The sequence below is a fragment of the Sminthopsis crassicaudata genome, chromosome 3 (assembly GCF_048593235.1).
Source record: "Sminthopsis crassicaudata isolate SCR6 chromosome 3, ASM4859323v1, whole genome shotgun sequence".
Lineage (NCBI taxonomy): Eukaryota > Metazoa > Chordata > Mammalia > Dasyuromorphia > Dasyuridae > Sminthopsis > Sminthopsis crassicaudata.
Window position 1 is genome coordinate 331,889,366 of NC_133619.1, and position 19,359 is coordinate 331,908,724.

The following is a 19,359-nucleotide window of genomic DNA, read 5'->3' on the forward strand; positions in this document are numbered from 1 at the left end:
GTATTGCTAAATTTATGTCTCTGAGATATGAGTAAGTAAATAACCTTTGGCAAGAAGAGTCGCCTTGGGTCTAAGCACATTCCCCAGTGCCACTGTCCTCTTATTGAGCAGAATTGAATCTCTAGTCACTTCAGTTCTTAGCACCTGCTGTTCAGAAGCCCACCTCCTATTTCCCCAGTCTGATATACTGCATAAGTACCCATTTTGTTTTACTGATGAAGACGTATGAAGGGAAACTTACTTGAGACTCTGGGGACTTATGACTTTTTACTGTCTTTCTGGAATTGTCAATGAATTATTACCCCACCCAGAGAATTGGGGGTGAAGAGAGAACTAGGGTTGAAGCATATTCAATATGGATTAAGCATATTATTTTCACCCTTTTTTGTTCATTCATTTGTTTGTTTGCTTTTTCTTTCTTATGGTTTTTCCCCCTTTGGTGGGATTTTTCTTAGCTGAATTCTAGCTGTGCACCATCATCTCCACTAAATAGGTTGTCTGTAGTCACAGCCAGAAGGATTTAACCTGCAATGGAGTTAGGATCTGAGTTCAAAATCTGGTTCAGACACTTAATACTTCCTGCCTGTGTGACCTCAGGATGATGCTCTATAAAACTGTGCCATCTAGCTGCCCAGAAAGGGCTTTAGAGGACCTCCATTCTACCCCCTTCCCGTTTTACAGCTGAAGTAACTGAGCACAGATTGTTTAAATGACTTGCCTAAATGTAGTCCTAAAATCCTAAAAACCAGGATTCAAATTAAAATCTTTTAAAGTGTTTCAGTAATTGGTAACAACTCAATTTATTTTAGTTTTTTTTAATGATAGCTTTTTATTTTCAAAATATATGCAAAGATAATTTTCAACATTTACCCTTGAAAAATCTTGTGTTCCAAATTTTTCTCACTCCCTTTTCCCCTCCTCCCTCTTCCCTGGAGAGCAAGTAATCCAATATATGTTAAACATGTACAGTTCTTCTATACATATTTCCACATTTATCATGCTGCACAAGAAACATCAGATCAAAATGGAGTGGGGAATGATAAAACAAAAAGCAAGCAAACAACAACAAAAAGGTGAAAAAACTATGTTGTGATCCGCATCCAGTCCCCACAGTCCTCTCTCTGGATGCAGATGGCTCTCTCCACCGCAAGATCATTGGAACTAGACTGAATCACCTCATGTTTAAAAGAGCCACATCCATCAGAATTGATCATCGCATAATCTTGTTGCTGGGTACAATGTTTTCTTGGTTCTCTTCACTTCATTTACCATCAGTTCGTGCAAGTCTCTCAAAGTCTTTCTGAATTACCTTGCTGATCACTTTTTTATAGAACAATAATATTCCATAACATTCATATGCCATAACTTATTCAGCCATTCTCCAACTAATGGGCATTCGCTCCTTTGCCAATTTTTTGCTACCACAAAAAAGAGCAACCACAAACATTTTTGTACATGTGAGTTCTTTTCTCTTTTTTATGACCTCTGGCATACAGATGCTATAGACACTGATTAGTCAAAGAGTATGCACACTTTGACAGCCCTTTGGGCATAGTCCCAATTGTTCTCCAGAATGGTTGAATCATAAATTAATATCTTCAGGCTCTTAATCCCACATTCTTGCTACTTTATGGAAGTCACCTCCCTACTAGTTGGTGACAGAGCTTAGCCTAGGGCCCAAGCTTCCTGACTTTGGGTCTATAGTTAGGCAATTCATGGAGGCATTAGGTGCTGATTATGAAAGATAGTGAACATTCTTGAAATGTTTTAAAGAAGGTGGGTTTTTTCCTAGACTAGCCTACTTAGGTATATTTTTATTTTTCCTGAGGCAATTGGGATTAAGTGACATGCCCAGGATCACACAGCTAATAAGTGTCTAAGGCTGGATTCAAACTCAGATCCTCCTGACTCTATGGCTGGTGTACTATCTCCTGCACCACTTAGCTGCTCCAATTTCCTGGGTAATTTTAGGCTTCTACTGTAGCTTAATCTCCCCATCTATTACAGAGTTTCTTCCAAAGGGAAGGCAACAAACTCTCATCAGCCACACTCAGCATGCTCAACCCAGAAGGAGACAGCCTTAGAACCTATTTCTCCAAAGGCTTCTCATCAGAGCCAAAAGCAGTTTACAGAAAATCCTCATTCTAATTACACAGTGGCCCAGTTAGACTCTCCGGAGAGCCAATACCAAGAGGCGTATGAGTTAAACCCAGCTCCAGGCCAAGAAAATGGCAGCATCATGGAGCTGTCACATCTGCTGCCTAGGAACATGTAAGGAAAGGATGATGACAGCAGAGGGGTGAGGGAGAACTCAAGCATGAGTAGGGGGTGTAGAAGAATCAAAGAGTCAGGAAGACAGAGAGATAGGCAGAGACAGAGAGGGGGGGAGAGAGACAGAGAGATACACAGGGAGGGACAGAGACAGAGACAGACAGAGACAGAAGGGGGAAGGGAGAGAGAAAAAGAGACAGAGACAGAGACGGAGAGAGACAGAGAACAGGGAAGAGACATGCTAGTGATAGTAGGCCAATGTAGGCGAGAAAGAATGGTGGGTATGAAAGTGATAGAAAAAGCCAAGAAGGGTAGAGGTCATTGGAAATGAGGAAATGAGGAGGGAAGAGAGGAGAAAATAGGATAGAGATAAAGGAAGGAAAAAATTTAGGAGAGACTCAAACTGTTGAAAGAAGGAGTAAAAAGGAAGAGAAAATCAGGACAAAGGGAAGAAAAGGAAAGGAAAAGGAGCAGAGAGCAGCAAAGAGCAAGAAATTCTGCAGTTTTGAGACTGTTTTGTACATCTTCCCTATTTGAGAGAGGGAGACTACACCATGCAGCAAAGTTTTCCCTTGCCATTTTCCTTGGTTTTAAGAGAGATTTTAGAGTATCTGTATGGATGTGTGTATACATGTGTACTGCATATACCTGTGTAATGACACGTGCACATTGCATAAGTATGTTTGTGTGTCTGTGTGTGCATGTAAATGCATTGTATAACTATGCACTGTGAGCGTATACATATGTATATTGCATTTATGGACATATGTGTGCCATGTGTGTGTTACGTGTGTGCATTATAAGATATACTGCGTACGTGTGTGCCTGTGTGTATGTATAGTGTACACACATATATGTCTGTGTTGTGTATATGTTCGCAGAAGTATCCCTGAGAACTGCAGATGTAGGGAGGTTAGCATATCAGGAAATAACTTTTTTTTTAAGTCACCCATTTTAAAAAGTTACGTTTTCATATGAATTAAGATTTATGCTACTTTAAATTATTAAACATGCCAATCTCTCAAAAAGAAGAATAAAGGACTAAAGGGGGATATAACACCTGAGGACAGGTCTGGTAAGTAAATGGAGTTAGGGGCTTAAGTGTCATAACCAATACATACATTGGAGAATCTCTGGATTATCTCTTTAGATCCCAGTTTCCATTGTCCACATTAGCAAAGTTTTTAAGATTTTAGGATTCAACCAGGCTGTCTAGAGTGTAAATCATGTTCTTCTCAGGCACAGAGCTCTCGTGTGTTTCTCTCTATATAATTTTAATCCATCCTGTTGCACTTAAACCAACTCAGTATCATCTGATTCTAAATTAGCTCCTCCTACCTCCCCAGACCCGTCCCCTGACCTAATTCCTCAACAGCAGGCCTGAGGAAACATAAAGGCAGGACAGCCCCTCCCTCATCCCTTCCTTAGTCCTTCCCCTTAAGGTGAGTGGGGGACTTCACCGAGATAACTCTTGATTATCCCCCTGAACTGAGGAAGTGAAAGGAAAAAAAAATATCATTATAATTTACTTTCCTCCACATCTCTCCCCCTTCCTGCTTTTACTTCCATCTCTTTCTTTTCTCCCTCCTTTCTTCTTGATTCTTTACCACATCCATTTCATCTTGTCCCTCTGAATGGTGCAGGTGTGGGATGCACACTGACTCCCCCAGCCCCGGGGAGGTGAAACAGGCTTCAGAGCCCAGTAAATAAATCCCCTTTGGCTCCTGGTTTTTTCAGGTCTTCCCTTCCCCGCTGAGGGAGAGCTCCAGCTGATTAGGGCCTTTCCAAGGCACAGAAAGCACTGGCGAGCATCACCATGGCAGTTTCCAAGCAGGAGTGGGTCTCGCGAGAAATTTCAGTTGCCTGGGAAATGCAGCAGACACAGGCAACACCTGGCGTGTTTCTCCCCACCAGACTGGAGGAGAAAAACCTCACCAAATGCCCACTGCTGCCAACAAACAGCTGGCATCCCAGCCCGAGCCTGGCAGCCCGAGCTCTGCCAAGGGGGAAGGGACAAAGACATGTGACTCCAAAGCAAAAGTCCTCAGTCTGGAGTCACACGTTGGCTCTGGGTTGGGACAAGGTCTCTCTCACATATGATTTCTTCTCTGCAACATGATGGGTAATGCACTGGGGGGTCAGGAAGACCCAAATTCAAATTTTGCCTCAGACAGGTCCCAGCTGTGTAACCTTGGCAATCATTTAAACTCATCTTCCCCAGTTTCCTCACCTACAAAATGATCTAGAAAGGACAAGACCAAATACTCTAGTACCTCTGCCAAAAAAAACCCAAATCGGGGCACAGAAAATCCAGGACTGAAAATTACCAAATCCCACCACTCTCTACCCAGTGCTTCCTGAGCTGTAAAATGGGCACCAAATAGAACCTACCTCCTAGGGTTACTGTGAAGATCAAATGAGTTAATATTTGTGAAGCATTTATCACAGATTCACTAAATTTTTATTCTCTTCCTTTTTCCCACCTGTCTTATAAAGTCAGAAGAATAAATCCCAGTTCTCTATTTGTAGGGTTGAACTGGGGATAAAATAAGGTAATATGTGTGAGAATTCTTTAAAAAACCAAAAGCATTTTATAAATGCAATGGATTACTATTGTTATTGTTTCTCTGATAAATATTCCTTCTCCCCTTCCCTCCCCCAATTTCCATGGCCATCTCTTTGGTAACTTACCATCCTCTTCATCTCCTTCGAGACCTGGTGGGACCCCAGGTGGTTGTAGAAGGGCCGCTCGGCGCCCCAGGGTGGAGGATTGTGCCCAATGGAATTGGTTCTCTGGCGATTCATTTTTGCAATCATGGCCTTCTCTTCTTTCTGGAGAAAAAGCAGTTAGAATCAGCGTGAGCACAGAAGGGACCTGGATACCACCCCCTTCAGCAGCTCCTGATATCTGAGGACTAGAAAAAGAGGAGACCCTTCTCCTAACTGCCTACATACATAGTCCCATTCTCTCTCCTGATCCCTTGGCTTATTTTATTTCATTAAACTTGTCTGCACAGTAATCCACATATCCATCTGTCCTCCACTTTTGTGGGTAGGAGTATAGCAAAGGGCTGGATCTGAGGTCTATGAACTTTGACTTAAAACTGCTTTGATAATTGTTTTTCACTATAATTGGTTTCCTTTGTAATCTTATGTATTGGCTTTAGGCTTATAAAAACACTTTTCTGAAGCGGGGCCCACAGGTCTCACTAGACAGACAGCAGGGTCCAGGACCCCCCAAAATTTCAGAACCTCTGAAACAGAAGATGCCTAAAGTCCCTCCGAGCTCTAAGTTTTATCTCTTAGGGATGGAAGGAATGAGTAATGCAATTGCTTTCCTTCTTTCCCTCCCCACCCAAAGGTCCCAACGGTCCAGTGACATTCTAAATGTTTCTCTGCCTTCTGGGAACCTTCGCCCCCTTTCTATTCCCCAATCCAGCAGCCTTAATCACCAGACTTTCAAATTACACATTCCATCTGGCTTGGTTGGGTCACAGTGAAAATGGCCTTAAAAGCCGGGCTGTTGTTAGGAAGGAAAAGGGCAGGATGGCTGGGATTTCTCCCTCCCTGCCTCCCCCAGCTGTCCTGGAAGCATCTCTAGGGGCTATTTCCCCCCCCAAAAAAAAACATTTGTAGGGTGAGGGTGCTGTGTGCCTTAAGTAGCTTTAAAGCATATAAGTTCATATATAAAAGTTGGAAGTGATCTCTGAGGCTAGTTAATTCAATCCACTCATTTTATATATGAGGAAACTGGGGTATGATGTATTAGAAGCTGGACTGCCAGGACTCTTTTCTCTAATCCATAATTCTTCCCTGGTGGTCTTCCCCCTATTCTCAAGTCCCAACATTTTCCCATTTCCCCCCCAACCCCAACATATACAAGGCAGCTAGATATCTCAGTGGTTAGAGCACTAAGTCTGAAATTAGAATAACCTGAATTCAAATCCAACACCAGGCTAGCTGTGTAACCAAGGGAAAAGAAACAAAAGGGACTCAAGCCCGTGAGTAAACTGTCCAATCCATATCCTGGTCTTTAGAATATATGCCCTATCTGCTCTACTAAATGCATCTTAACCCAAGGAGGGCCACGGAAGAAAGTGGACATTCTGGAGACCTGGACTTCAGTTCTGATGCAATTTACTGCGATCTGCCACAAATGCGTATTTACCCACGCTTCTAGAATGGGTTAGGTCCAGGTCTGAACTGCCCCAAATACATGCAAAAATGGATTATATAATTCATACATTATTTTATGCATTTGTAACTTCACATATTTGTAACCAGAAATTGCTCTTAGTTTCCCAGGAAGTTCTGAAGATCTTTCCATTCTTGCAAATGCTTTTGTCCACGTTTCCATATCTCTCATATTTTCATCATCAAAATCATCTCTAAATTCTAAACCTTAAAGAACATTTCCATGTATTTAGAAGAACAGAAAAAGAAGATTCTCTATTGAAACTGGATGCTTCATTTTTATGCTACTTTAAAAAAAAAGGTGTATAAATAAAGTTTATGGTTTGTGTTAGAATTGTATTCCTTTCTATTCCTTCTGGACTTCTTTTTCTTTCCTAGATTTAAAAAATTATAATGACCCTCTTTGTGGGACATCATTATTGCTAATCTTCCCTTCCCCTAAATAGGGGCAGAACTTTCTGGGAAACTAAGAGAAATTTCTAGTTACAAATATGTGAAAAGTTACAAATACATAAAAGGATGTATGATTTATATGATTTATATAATTTATATAATTCACTTTTGCAGATTAAGCATCCAAATGTGTTTGCTGCTTAATCAGCATCTTTGTCTTTTTACCAAAAAGTTTCCATAAGAGTTGGAAGGGGAAGAAAAGAGGAGAGGGAAAAAAAGGAGAGGGAAGAAGGAGGAAGAGAAAGGAGGCAAAGAGACTGCTTACTGATTTTCAGATTAAGACCAGGATATAGAAAGGCATTAAATAAGGGTAGATAAAAATACTATTACTTCAGTTCTGTATTATGGGGAATTAAAGCAGAGAGGCAAAGGGAAAGGAAAGGAAAGAATATGAAGAGGGAGGAAAAAGATCAAGAACTACTTAACGAAAAGATACAGGAGTAGAGACAAAGACATAAGCCCAAGGGAGGAGGTCTCTCCACAAGTGAGAGATTCACAATAGATACATGTACGTGGGCTTTCATGAAATAATACTCCCCCTATTCTGGCCTTTAGGGCAAAACCACTAGATTTTTAAAAATAGCCTCGTGGTGTTTTTCCCAACTTTTGGCACAAATGGGCATGTTACTTTCTGCTATTTATTTCATGAACTTAATGAAATGAAACAGGGGATCTGATTCACCTTGGGAATGGAAATGTCCCTATATCAGGATAATAATTTCTCTACAGTTTTTACCTACAGTGTAAAATAACACTTCCTTTTATTTGTCCTCAGTTTACCAGTTTCTTAAGCTCCAACAACACTGATAACAAAAATACTTATCGCTAATATCTATACAGCAGTTAAACTTTACAAAGCACTTTACACCACACACACACACACACACACACACACACATATATATTATGTATGTATAAATATATACACACTCACTTTGTATACTGCATACATATACACACACACAATATATTTATTATTCAGTCATGTGCAATTCTTCTTGACCCTATTTGAGGTTTTCTTGGAAAAAATACTGGAGTGGTTTGTCATTTCTTTTCACAGCTCATTTGATGGATGAGAAAACTGAGGCAAACAGGGTTAAGTAACTTGTCCAAGGTCACATATCTAATATGTGGTCTTCCTGACTTCAGCCCAGTGCTCTAGCCAGACTGATCCATCTTACTGTGTGTGTATGTTTAGAAAACCTGAATTCAAATCCATCTCAAATATATATATATATACATTAACTGTATGATCCTGAGCAAGTTACTTAACATTTGTCTGCCTCAGTTTCCTTAGCTGTAAAATAGGAATAATAATAGCATTTAACTTCCAGGATTGTTATTGTGAGGATCAAATGAGTTAAAATAAAGAACTTGCAACATGTCTGGCACAGAATAAGTACGTAATAAATCCATCCATCCTTCCTGCCTTTCTTCCTTGCATTTGGAGCCTCAGTGCTTTCCACAATGTCTGGCACATAATAAGTGCTTAATAAATGTTCATCATTCATTCATCTGTGCTCACAATCCAGTAAGATGGGGTTATTATCATTGGTTGTTTTCATAGATGAGGAACCTGAGGTTGAGAGTGGTTCAGTGGTCTGCCCATGGTCACACGGCACTTAGATGTCTGAATCAGAATTCACACTCCGGTCTTCCTGTATCTAGGTCTAGTCTCCTAAACGCTTCAGGGGGTTGCCCCTTTTTTCTAACACCCTGAGATCTAAGGGACAGGACTATGTTCTCCTACTCCAAACCCCTTAGGTCTTCTAGCCTTTCCAAACTGAGTACTTCTGATTGTTTGGGGGCAGTTCGCATTATACTCTCCTCTCCCCCCATTTAAATTGCCCTTCATTGGACCATCTTCAGCTCTAAGATATATGTTGTGGGATGGTATTTTCTTGAATTAGATAGAGAAAATTACACAGTGCTCTAGGCTTAACATCACCATGCATGTCCATTTAAAAAGGAAACAGGAGGAAGAAGAGAAGAGGCTCTATGAAGAGAATCCTGCAGAAGCAGAACTAGTGGGGGATGACCAGGGCTTTTTTCCAGGGCACTGCAATTTGGAATTGCTCTTAGTTATCCTTAATGCCTAGTTACCAGGGATAATTAGTTAAAATAGGAAGCTACCAGATCTCACCTCTGGGTCACACCCCAGAAGAGCTATCCCATGGCCCACATCAGTCCTTGGAAGTGTTCTGGAGTCTGTTTCTAGTCGCCCCAGGATAATGTTCTGGAATCTCTTTCCTTACCTTAAAGAGTTAATTAGAAGGCACGTTTCTCGCTCCAGATGGGCAAGGCTTGCTATATTGTTAGTTTCAACTCTGATCTAGGGGTCTCAGGCTGCCCCCTCCCCTCTCAAGAACTCATTTTGCCTCTTTTTCCCCTACTCACCCTCTTCTGGCTGCAGCGCAGGATAAGAAAAGTCTCTATACTGTGCTCCTTGAGGTAGGCGTTGCGTTCCCCCCCACAGCCAGGCTCTACCTCATAATCACCATTGAGATAGTTCAGCGTGGCCTTGGTGATATGGATGCGCCTGCAGTCCAAGAAACACAATCGGGTAAGAGAGTAAGATCACGGCAAGACGGAGTCTGATATGCAAGCTTTTTATTTTCAAGCATATGCAAGGATAGTTTTTCACCATTCACTCCTGCAATTTCCCCCCTTTCCCCCACCCTCTTCCGTAGATGGTAAATGATCCAATGTATGTTAAACATGGTAAAAATATATGTAAATCCAATATAGGCATATATTTATACAATTATCTTGCTACATAAGAAGAATCAGATCAAAAAGAAAGAAAATAAAATGCAAGTGAACAACAACAAAAAGAGTGAAAATTCACATTGTGACCCACAGTTCCCACAGTCCTCTCTCTAAATTCTCCTCATCACAACATTATTGGAACTGGCCTGAATCACCTCGTTGTTGAGAAGAGCCACGTCCATCTGATGTGCAATTTGGAACTAACATGAGCCTTAAATCACTTCCACAACCTTCAGCTTGACCTAAACCCCCTAAACTTTAAGTGAAATTCTAACTTCAATCCCAATCCTAATTTCAACTCAGTAACCCAACTGTTCCTCCTTTCTGTTTCCTACTAACTCCTTAACGTTCATTCCACCCCACAACTAAGTCACTGTCACAGCCTCCTAACTCCAGATCCACACAACCCTTACGCGTTGCTACCAGACTCATCTTCCCCAAGTACTACTCTGCTTGGGTCACGCCCCTCTCTAAAGCCCAGAGCGCTGATTCCACACCTGTGAGTTATGGCTCTCCTGGGGACCGCGGAGTTATTGCAAGTAGTCCATGAATCCATAAGGAAGCAAACGCGCCTTTTGTAGACTGAATCAATCATAAATATTGCATCTATATGTATTTCTATTTAGAAATAAACTACAAAACTTTGCCAAATTCACAGTAATTTCTGGCACTGCATAGTTTCTCAATCAACAGATACTAACAGTAACTACTGTCATGGGGATCTGAGAAATTTTCTGACATTGTAAAGTTTGGGAAGTACTGGTTAGGGGGATAAGCCTAGGCTCTCTAGCCAGCATTCAGACTCTCTACAGTGTGTTCCCAGCTAACCTTTCCAGTCTTATCTCCCCTTACTGCCCTATAGAACCTTCCATCCCAGTCAATCTGCATGTACTATTTCCTGAACTTTCAGCTTGCTCAGGCCATCCTTTCTGCCAGAAAGCCAATTCAGTTCTACTCTCAGAAATCATCAAATGTTACAAATCAGGGTCTGATGTCTTGCTTTGTTGATTGCCTCCATTTCCGAATGTGATGGGCACAATGTTCAGAATGCAGATTGATCATAAATGATTGGTTAGTCATTGGGAGACTGCGGGTTGTTTACCAGCTCACCACTCTCCCTACCGCTGATCCGCTAGATTCCATGCTCCTTGAGCTGGGGCTGGGGCTGGATGCCATACAACTCAGTAATCAATCTTGGAGATGTGCATGGTGAAGATAGTTTAAAAAATACTCTCCGATTGACTAAATGAAGGAATGAATAAATCTCCCAAATATTGTGACATCCCTAGAAATAGCAGCTCCCTCCTCTCGCCCATCCCTACCCCTCTCAGATTCACGGGGATGGTGACTTGACAGGACCAGGCTTGAGGAACTGCCTGACGCCGGCTGGCGAGACCAAACACCGACGACCGAGGCTGGGTCACTTACCCGGCTTTGCCTCCTGCTTCCATGTGGTTGGCCAAGGTCACGTCATTGGACCAGACATCGAACTGCCACTTCCTCAGTCCAAGCACTCCGCAGTGTACTCGACCACTGTGAATCCCCACCCGCATGTTCACGTTCACCCCGGTCACCTCTCGGACCAACCTGGAGGAGGAGGGTGGGTAAGGAAGCATGTGAGGGAATAGCTTCCTCGCCTGTGAAAATTGGGAAGCTTGGACAGGTGACTTTTAAGTAAAGCTTTAATATTCCAAATTCTAGTGATTCTAAGGCTTTGGGAGGGTCAAGAATTGAATCTTTGGAGGAGAGAAAAAGGCAAGGGGACAAGAACTGAGGATGGAGAGGAAAAATAGATGTAATAATGGGGGAGAGTCACAAAAAACCGAAATCGAGGAGCCACTCCCCTGGTTTTATCCAGATAAAGGGACTGAGACTACTTAACCTAGAAATGGGGTTGTTATTTTATTCGGGAGAAGGCTTTCTTCTCAAATGGCAGAAACTGCATTTTCCACCTACGAACACAAGGTGGTGCAGTGCATCAACGCACAGGTACAAATATGTTGGAAAAAATTTTAATTTAGAGCCCTATCTTTTCCTTCTAATCCAAATACTTCTAGCTTGTGTTTTTCACTGGTCAATTAGGGTGCATTTGGGAAATGCAAACTCATTTTAATATAATCTGGAGCTAATCATTTGGAAGGGAATTTTGCAGCTACCAAAAAATATCCCTCTAATGCTCTTGGAGCAAACACAAGAAATTACTTGTAGGTTATCTGTTGTTTAACTGTAGCCAAACCATTCCACTTCTTCCCAATAAACTGGAAAAGAGAGATATACTTTAAATACTCCTTGGCAAAGCATGGTAATTGAGAAGGGTGGAAGGGAACTAATGTCAACTCATTGCCTCTGGATTTGAAGTCAAAAATCGGCTGTCACTTTAGCTATGCCTTTAAGTCACTTAAACTCCCTCAGTTTCCCCATGTGCAAAGATAGGGTGAGATGATCTCTGGGTCCCTTCTACTTCTTAGGTTATGAGCTATTACCCCAGCCTGGGGGAGCGGAAAAATGCCCGTTGGGAGGAAGATGAGATGTCCCCTCCTGAGGTAAGTGGGGCCTGCTCCCAGGAAGCTGCATGAGGGGACAAGCCTTGTCCAGCCTGCTCTGGAAAGGGCTTTCTGGACAGCACACTACACTGACTTGGACAATACAGCTACTGCATGCGACTGAAATTAGTGATTCCCAGGACAACAGCGAGAGGCTGACACAGCAGGGAAGACTCATTATCAATCAATTTTCTTGTCATGGAGAATAGCACTCTGCAAATCAAGTAAGGAAGTCCTAGTCACCTTCCTTTGCTCTGTAATGGACTACATTCCCAATACCTACTGATTCCTCAGGTTTTTCTCTTTGCTAAGCTGGCTCAATATCCCCAGGGTGGGTTATCTACCACTGGGATGCAATGGAATGAGTTTTACATTTGGGGTTAAAGAACGTGGGCCCAAATTCTAGTTTTTCCAATCACTTCTCCATAACTGGGCAAAGCCTCTCTGGCCCTCAGTTTCCTTAAGTGAAAAATGAAGGGGTTGGACTTAATGACTATTAATAGCTTTAAATTTATGATCCTATAAATTCAAAGATTCTTCAGGTTAAATCAGAGCTTCCAAGCTGGAATCCTTGAACTTAAAAACATATATTAATTCACTACATTTCAATGTAATTGGTTTCTTTTATAATCTGTATTTTGTTTTATACATTTAAAACCATAATTCTAAGAAGGGGCCCACGGGTTTCATCAGCCTGCCTGGTCCATGTCACAAGAACTCCTGTGTGTGAAAGAAATCCCAGAGTTTATCGTGTCTATTCTTCTGCCTATCTAGAGATTCGAATGAAGGTTAGGATAACCCTGGATTTCAGATGGTCATTACCCTTTTCAGCATTAGGTCTGTCTTTTCAATGGGGTCTCATCTCCCTGCTTCTCCAAAGATTTTATTTGTCTGACATTCTTGACCTAAAAGGGCTCACTGAGGCAGAATGGGACCAGACTCCAGAAAAAGAGCATCCCAAAAAGAAAAGAAATCAAGAGCAGGGCAGAAAAGTTGCCTCTGTTATCTATGGCACCCCTCCCTTCCGCCTCCCGCTGCCCCTTGACCCCACGCTTGGGAACACTCTACTTACGAGATGGCTTCAATCATGTCCATACCCATCTCCACACAGCAGTGAGCGTGGTCAGCCCGGGCCTCAGGAAGCCCAGAGACACAGTAATAGCAATCTCCCAAGATTTTAATACGTAAACAATGATTCTCCTAGAGGAGAAAAAATATATATATATATTATTTTTCTAATCCAATAGAGACGGGAAGGGAGAAGAGCAGGAAACCAATGGCCACGTAATGGCCAAAATAACTTGCCTTTTAGGGGCAGTTAAGTCCAGATCAGGCCCTAGTCACAGCCAGCACAGCCGGCTTTATCAGCCGAGGGGCAGAGGGAGGGAGTCCCATGAGCCTGGAACAGAGCTATGGGCCTGAAACACTGGCCAAGTACATTCCCTCCACCTAGTACACATTTATCTAAAGGGCATTAGGGAAGAACAATTAACACATTCATTTATTGAGGCACTGCCTGTAGCTCTCAAATTCTGTGATTGATAATAAATATAATTCCAAGGCTCCCTTACTCGAAAGAAGGTGGGTTCCATAATTTAAATATATTTGGGAAACATGGGAATGCATTTTTAAGACCTAAAGTTAGGGAGAGCTTATATAAAACAAACCAACATAATTAATGGGGGTGCTCCTTTAGGGTTAAAACTCAACTCTTCCTTTTGCTTTTGAGGATTATCTAATCAAACATCCCAACCTCCTCCCCTCTCCCTCCTTCCATGCTGCCATCGCTCCACACATGCACTTCTAGCTCGAAAAATGCAGACTCATTTTCTCCTCCTGAGCCAAACCCCACCAGGGAGGCCAATCTGCTGCTAAATCAATCCATCAGTCAACTCAAAGCCAAATAAATCCAAGCGACTTTGGGTTTGTGACTGGGGCTATCCACAGCGCCGCCCCCTCCCATCACTATAGATGATCATGAGTTGGCTGATGGTGTTGACGCTTAGCATTTCCCCCATCTGTAAAAATGAGCCCAAAACCTTTCCAGCTCTTCAGTCTTCTGGTTCTGTCATCTTGTGATCCTGTCACTCTCTGTGTGTACAGTGGCAGCTGAAAGTCCCCCCATCTCACCCTGTCTGCACATCTGAACAACCGGTCCCAGTTTGTGACTGTAGCACCTGCCCGCACCTTCCTCCTTCCAACAGTCCTGAGCCTTTTGCTCACGTCTCCTTTCTCCCCATCCTGATTCTCCCCGTCCCAACCCCTTTCTCGGGCTAGGATTCTCCAGCCACATTTTTAAACACAGCTTCTGGGAGTCCTGACTGACAGGGATTCCTGTAGGGTCCCAGAAGGCTTTAGACTTGGGAGGAGACCATCCTGGTCACTCTGGGTCAGGAGATCTGCGGGGTCACTTACTGCGGCCAGCTTGTCGAAACGGGCAAACAGCTCGTTGAGAGTCATGACCAGCTCCTGCGCTGTGCACTGGGAAGCCAAGCTGGTGAAGCCCTCAATATCTGCAAACAGGATGCTGGGAAGACACAAGGGAGGGAAGAAAGGAGAAAGGTGACCCCAGGAGAAGAGGCCCCACAAATGGGGGCAGCAATTCTGATTGCGTGGGATTGAGGGGAAGAGAGGATCTAGGCTGGTGGGGAACATACAGGAGAAACCTGAGGCAGGGATGGCAGGAGGAGGGGGGAGGAATGAGACCAGAGGCTATTACTGTACAGCTCTGTACATGCTACTTCCTGTACCCCAGCTGAGTACGCTTTTTGAGATCAAGGATTTTTTCCTTTTTATTTTTGTATTTCCACTGCTTTATCCAGTGCCCAGAAAACAGCAGGAGTTTAATAAATGCTTGTATGAGCAAATAGCTCTTTAGCTAAAGGGAACTGCAGGCCACAGGACCGGATGAACCGGCTTCCTTCTGTTACCTAAAGAGTCTTATTTATCTTTGTTTTCTCTCTCCTTTTTTCTAGGGCAATTAATCTGGGGAAATACTTGCATTTTTGACCACTCTTACCCTTCCCCCAAAATCTACCTCATGCATTATCTCTTCATCCTAAAACCAGGAGGTAAGAAGAAAGAGGGACAGGTTTCTATAAAAGAAGCAGCTAGATGGTGCATGCTGGGCTTGGAGTTTAGAAAACAAGTTTAATTCCTGCCTCAAACATTTACTAGATTTTTGATGACAGAGAAGTTTATGAAATTTTCCCCAGACTCAATTTTCTCATCTATAAAATGGGGATAACAATAGTGTCTAATTCAAGAATTCTGAGAATCATATGAGATAATATATCCTTGATACAAATAATTAGCAATAACTGATGATGATAATGATGGTGAGAGCTAGAATTTGTAAAATGCTTTAAAATTACCAAAAATGTTTTATAAAATATCATCTCATTTTATTCACAACAACCCTTGAGAGGTAAGTGCTATTATGCCAGTCTGACAGAGGAAGAAGCTAAGGTTGATTTGTCCAGAATTATTCATATAGTAAAATGTCTGGGGCCAGGTATGAGCTCAGGCCCTGTGCCCCCTCCATTGTACCACTTAGTTTTATTCTGTTCAAGGGGTGACAAGTCTGGGGCTAAGAAGCGATGGGGCCTTGGCCAATGTAATAACAGAAACAGCTTGGACCAGTCCCCAGGCCTTCCAGCTCACACACTTGGGCTTTCAAGACATGATACCATCCTGCCCAAGCTGCCCTGTCTAAAGTCTCCTGGACCTGACTGCTAAATGACCCTGAGCAATTCTGCCGCAGGGCTGGGACTCCTACACAGGCCACAGCGGGGTCCCCATTTTCCTTGGCAAGGAGAGCAGTGTAGGAATGGCATCTGTGGCTATCAGGCCCCTTGCTCAGATGGGCTCCAGCAGCACCCTAACAGTGGCCTCCAGACCAGGCCCCAGGTGTCCACCTTTAGGGAGGTACTTAGGAAAGAAAGGCTAAGGGAGGAGATGAATGTCCATTAGGGAACCAATTCATATTCTCCAGGAAGCCTGTCCTATTTAACCCTGGAATCTTCTCACTAGTGTCCTTTCAGTATTTTCTGGCTCAAACAGTGTTGCGTGTACACTGTACTAATGGGTATGTTGTTTTGTAAGTAAGCTTAATTCAATTCTGCAGAAAGATTCAGCCTCCCTAAAAAGGTGGTAAGTTAACCAGAGGCAGAGGGATCTGTCTTCTATTTGTTTTGTCTTTTTTCTAACCTCTAGTACAAATCCCACCTCTAAAATTTAACTATCTCTTACATATTTTGAATCCTCCCTGATGTTCTGCTGGGCACATGACAATATTCTCTTTTGTTTTGTTTAATTTTGTTTTGAATTCCTTTTCTATTTTTCTTACTCTGTTTTTTAAATAAAATAAATTTTAAAAAATAAAATTTAACTACCTGTGTGATCATGAACAAGTCACTGAAACCTCAGTTTCCTCATTTAACTCACAGGTTTGTTCTGAGAATCAAATTACATATATAAACATGTAACATGTATTTAATATCTCATATATAATATACATAAAATACAAAACATACATTTAATTAGAAAAAAAGTTTTCAGTGTTATATATGTATCTATCTATATCTATATCTATATGTACACACATGAGAGCCATCTCCAGTCATCCAGATCTATATCTTGCCACTGGACCCGGATGGTTCTAGAGGGAAAAGTGAGGTAGATGACTTTGCACAGCCTCCCTCACTTAAATCCAGTTCACTTGTATATCATGGTCTTCAAGAACAAAGGATGAACAACAACAGCACCCACAGACACACATACTTTGAAAACTTCAAAGTTTTCAAAATAAATTTTTAAATGTTAATCATTATCAATACACCTTAGTTCATTCTAGAACACATTAGATCTTCCATAAAGGTTCACTGTCGACAATCATATGTAGAACATATCAAGATGAAGAATTATGGCTATTTTAAAGGATGACTGAGAACCCCAGAAAATCAACAAAGAAACTATTTAAGACAATACTCTAGTAACGTAGCAGGATGCAAAATAAATCCATAAAAATCAACAATATCCAAGAAAACAAAATCCAGAAAGAAGTAATTAAAATGGGCATTCTATACAAAAATATCCAAAATGCATAAAATATACAGTAACCCATTGCAATTACTCAATACTTTTCAAAGAAATAAAGACTGAGAAATAATAAGACATAGTCATTGAACATGGTTGGGCTGTGCTAAAGTAACAAAAATGAGGATACTACATATTGTTGTTTAGTTGTGTCTGGCTCTTTGTGATCCCGTTTAGGGTTTTCTTGACAAAGATAAGAGTGGTTTGCCATTTCCTTCTCCGGCCCATTTTTACAGATGAGGAAATAAGGCAAACAGAGGTAAATGACTTCCCTAGGGTCACACGGTTAATAAGTGCCTAAGGTTGGATCTGAAATTAGTTCCTCCTGACTCCAGGGCCAGCTCTATCCACTGTGCCCCCCTGCTAACAAAAATCACAAGAATTTACATTAATTTATAGATTTAATTGTCTGTCAATCAAACAACCAGGGAGTAGGTAATTTTATAGAACTAGACAAAATAATGAAATTCATTTGTAGGAACAAAAGGTCCAGAATTTCAGAGCAAACCTGAAATATTGATAACCAGCCACAGAGCAGAATAGCTAAGAGCGCAGATCACAGCTAACTTATATTATCCTAGAAAAGTACAAATACAACATAGGCTCCGCAAATATAGATAGCCTCTGGGGGTAACAGTGAATGCTCCATCTTATTTCTCAGCCTTCTGTTCACTCCAGCCATTTTATTTCCCTCTAGAACCTTAAGGAAGTTCCTTTCTAAATACTCCCAGTTCATGGGAAAGAATGATATACAAAAGCCTTAGGGTCTCAAGACACACAGAGAAGGGGAGAAGAAAGGAAAGCGAGAAATAGATTGAAAGAGAAGCAAGTATAAAGAGATAAACAGACAAGCCGAAGCAGCTGGGTGGCCCTGTGAAATCTTAACTGAGAAAGACCTCAGACACTTATTGGCTGTGTCACCTCGGACAAGTTATTAAATTTCTGTCAGTCTGTTCCTAATCTGTTCAATGGGGATAATGATTGCACTTACTTCCCAGTTTTGTTGTAAAAACCAATATACTTTTATTATCATTAATAATAATAATAGTAACACGTTCTCCTGCCCCTACTATAGGAGAATTCAGTAGCAAATGAAACTCTTCTATATGGGAACTCAAGAAAAAACAAAACAAAGAATGGTATTTTCCAAAGAGCTTTGATGCCTTGACATGGCACAGAGTCTTGCCTTCCATACATAGATCATACTCGAAGGGTGTGCTGGGGCATAAGAGGAATCAGTGGAGGAAAGCAAAGGCCTTCCTAAGAATTTCCACTTAAAGAGAGATTGTTTTCCTTCTCTGCCCCCAATGTAGAGGATTCCCACATAGCAGGGCTGTCCTAAGGTCATTCTGGCCATTGCCCTGACTTTCAGCGTGGTGGTTCCTTTTCTCTTCCCAAGGATTTAATCTTGGTAGTATGGGAGAGAAATTCTCTTATTTTCTTCATTTCTTCTTTCTCTTCTTTTTCTTTCATGTCTACATAAAAGCATCAACTGTATATGAAATCACAGAAAGTTCTTTTTCAACCCCCAGGATATAAAAATCCAAGTAAGTTGAGGTCAGGGCCAGCTGAAACCCCATCCAATAGTTTGAACAAGAGGAAAGAGAATTTTAATGGTTTCCATTTGAAATACATGGCCAGAGAGCAAAACTCCCAGCTGCTGCTTTGCTTTGCCTTAGAAGAGGGAACAAAGTCTTGTGCTGGATTGAGGGTCACAAAGGATGATCACTTCCGTCCAGGAACAAAATGAAAAAGGCCTTCTGGACTGGAAAACTCAGAGACCCTGTCCGAGAAACGGGCACACAGCATCAGTCAAGAAAACAGAAGATAGGGAAAAGTCAAAACAACATGGTACAGTAGATTGTGTGCTACACTTGGAGTTGGGAAATCTCAGTTCACACCTGCCTCAGCTACTTCCAAACTGACCATGAATAAGTCACTTAACTTCTCAGAACTTCAGTTTCCTCGTCCACAAAATAGGGACAATGCTATTTGCTCTCTCTTAACTTTCAGGATTATTATAAGGAAAGTG

General features: G+C 41.8%; 1 protein-coding gene across 4 annotated transcripts in view; it reads right to left on the reverse strand.

The window, feature by feature from the left end:
• The window catches only part of ADCY5 (adenylate cyclase 5), a 250,104-nt gene that overhangs the window by 45,724 nt on the left and 185,021 nt on the right, over positions 1-19,359 (reverse strand). For all 4 annotated transcript variants that reach the window (XM_074301403.1, XM_074301406.1, XM_074301405.1 and 1 more), the window contains exons 4-8: positions 14,646-14,757; positions 13,303-13,430; positions 11,116-11,274; positions 9,316-9,457; positions 4,963-5,103 (exon numbers count right to left, since the gene is read on the reverse strand). In XM_074301403.1, coding sequence (XP_074157504.1) covers positions 4,963-5,103; positions 9,316-9,457; positions 11,116-11,274; positions 13,303-13,430; positions 14,646-14,757 — 682 coding nt within the window. The remainder of the gene's footprint in view (positions 1-4,962; positions 5,104-9,315; positions 9,458-11,115; positions 11,275-13,302; positions 13,431-14,645; positions 14,758-19,359) is intronic.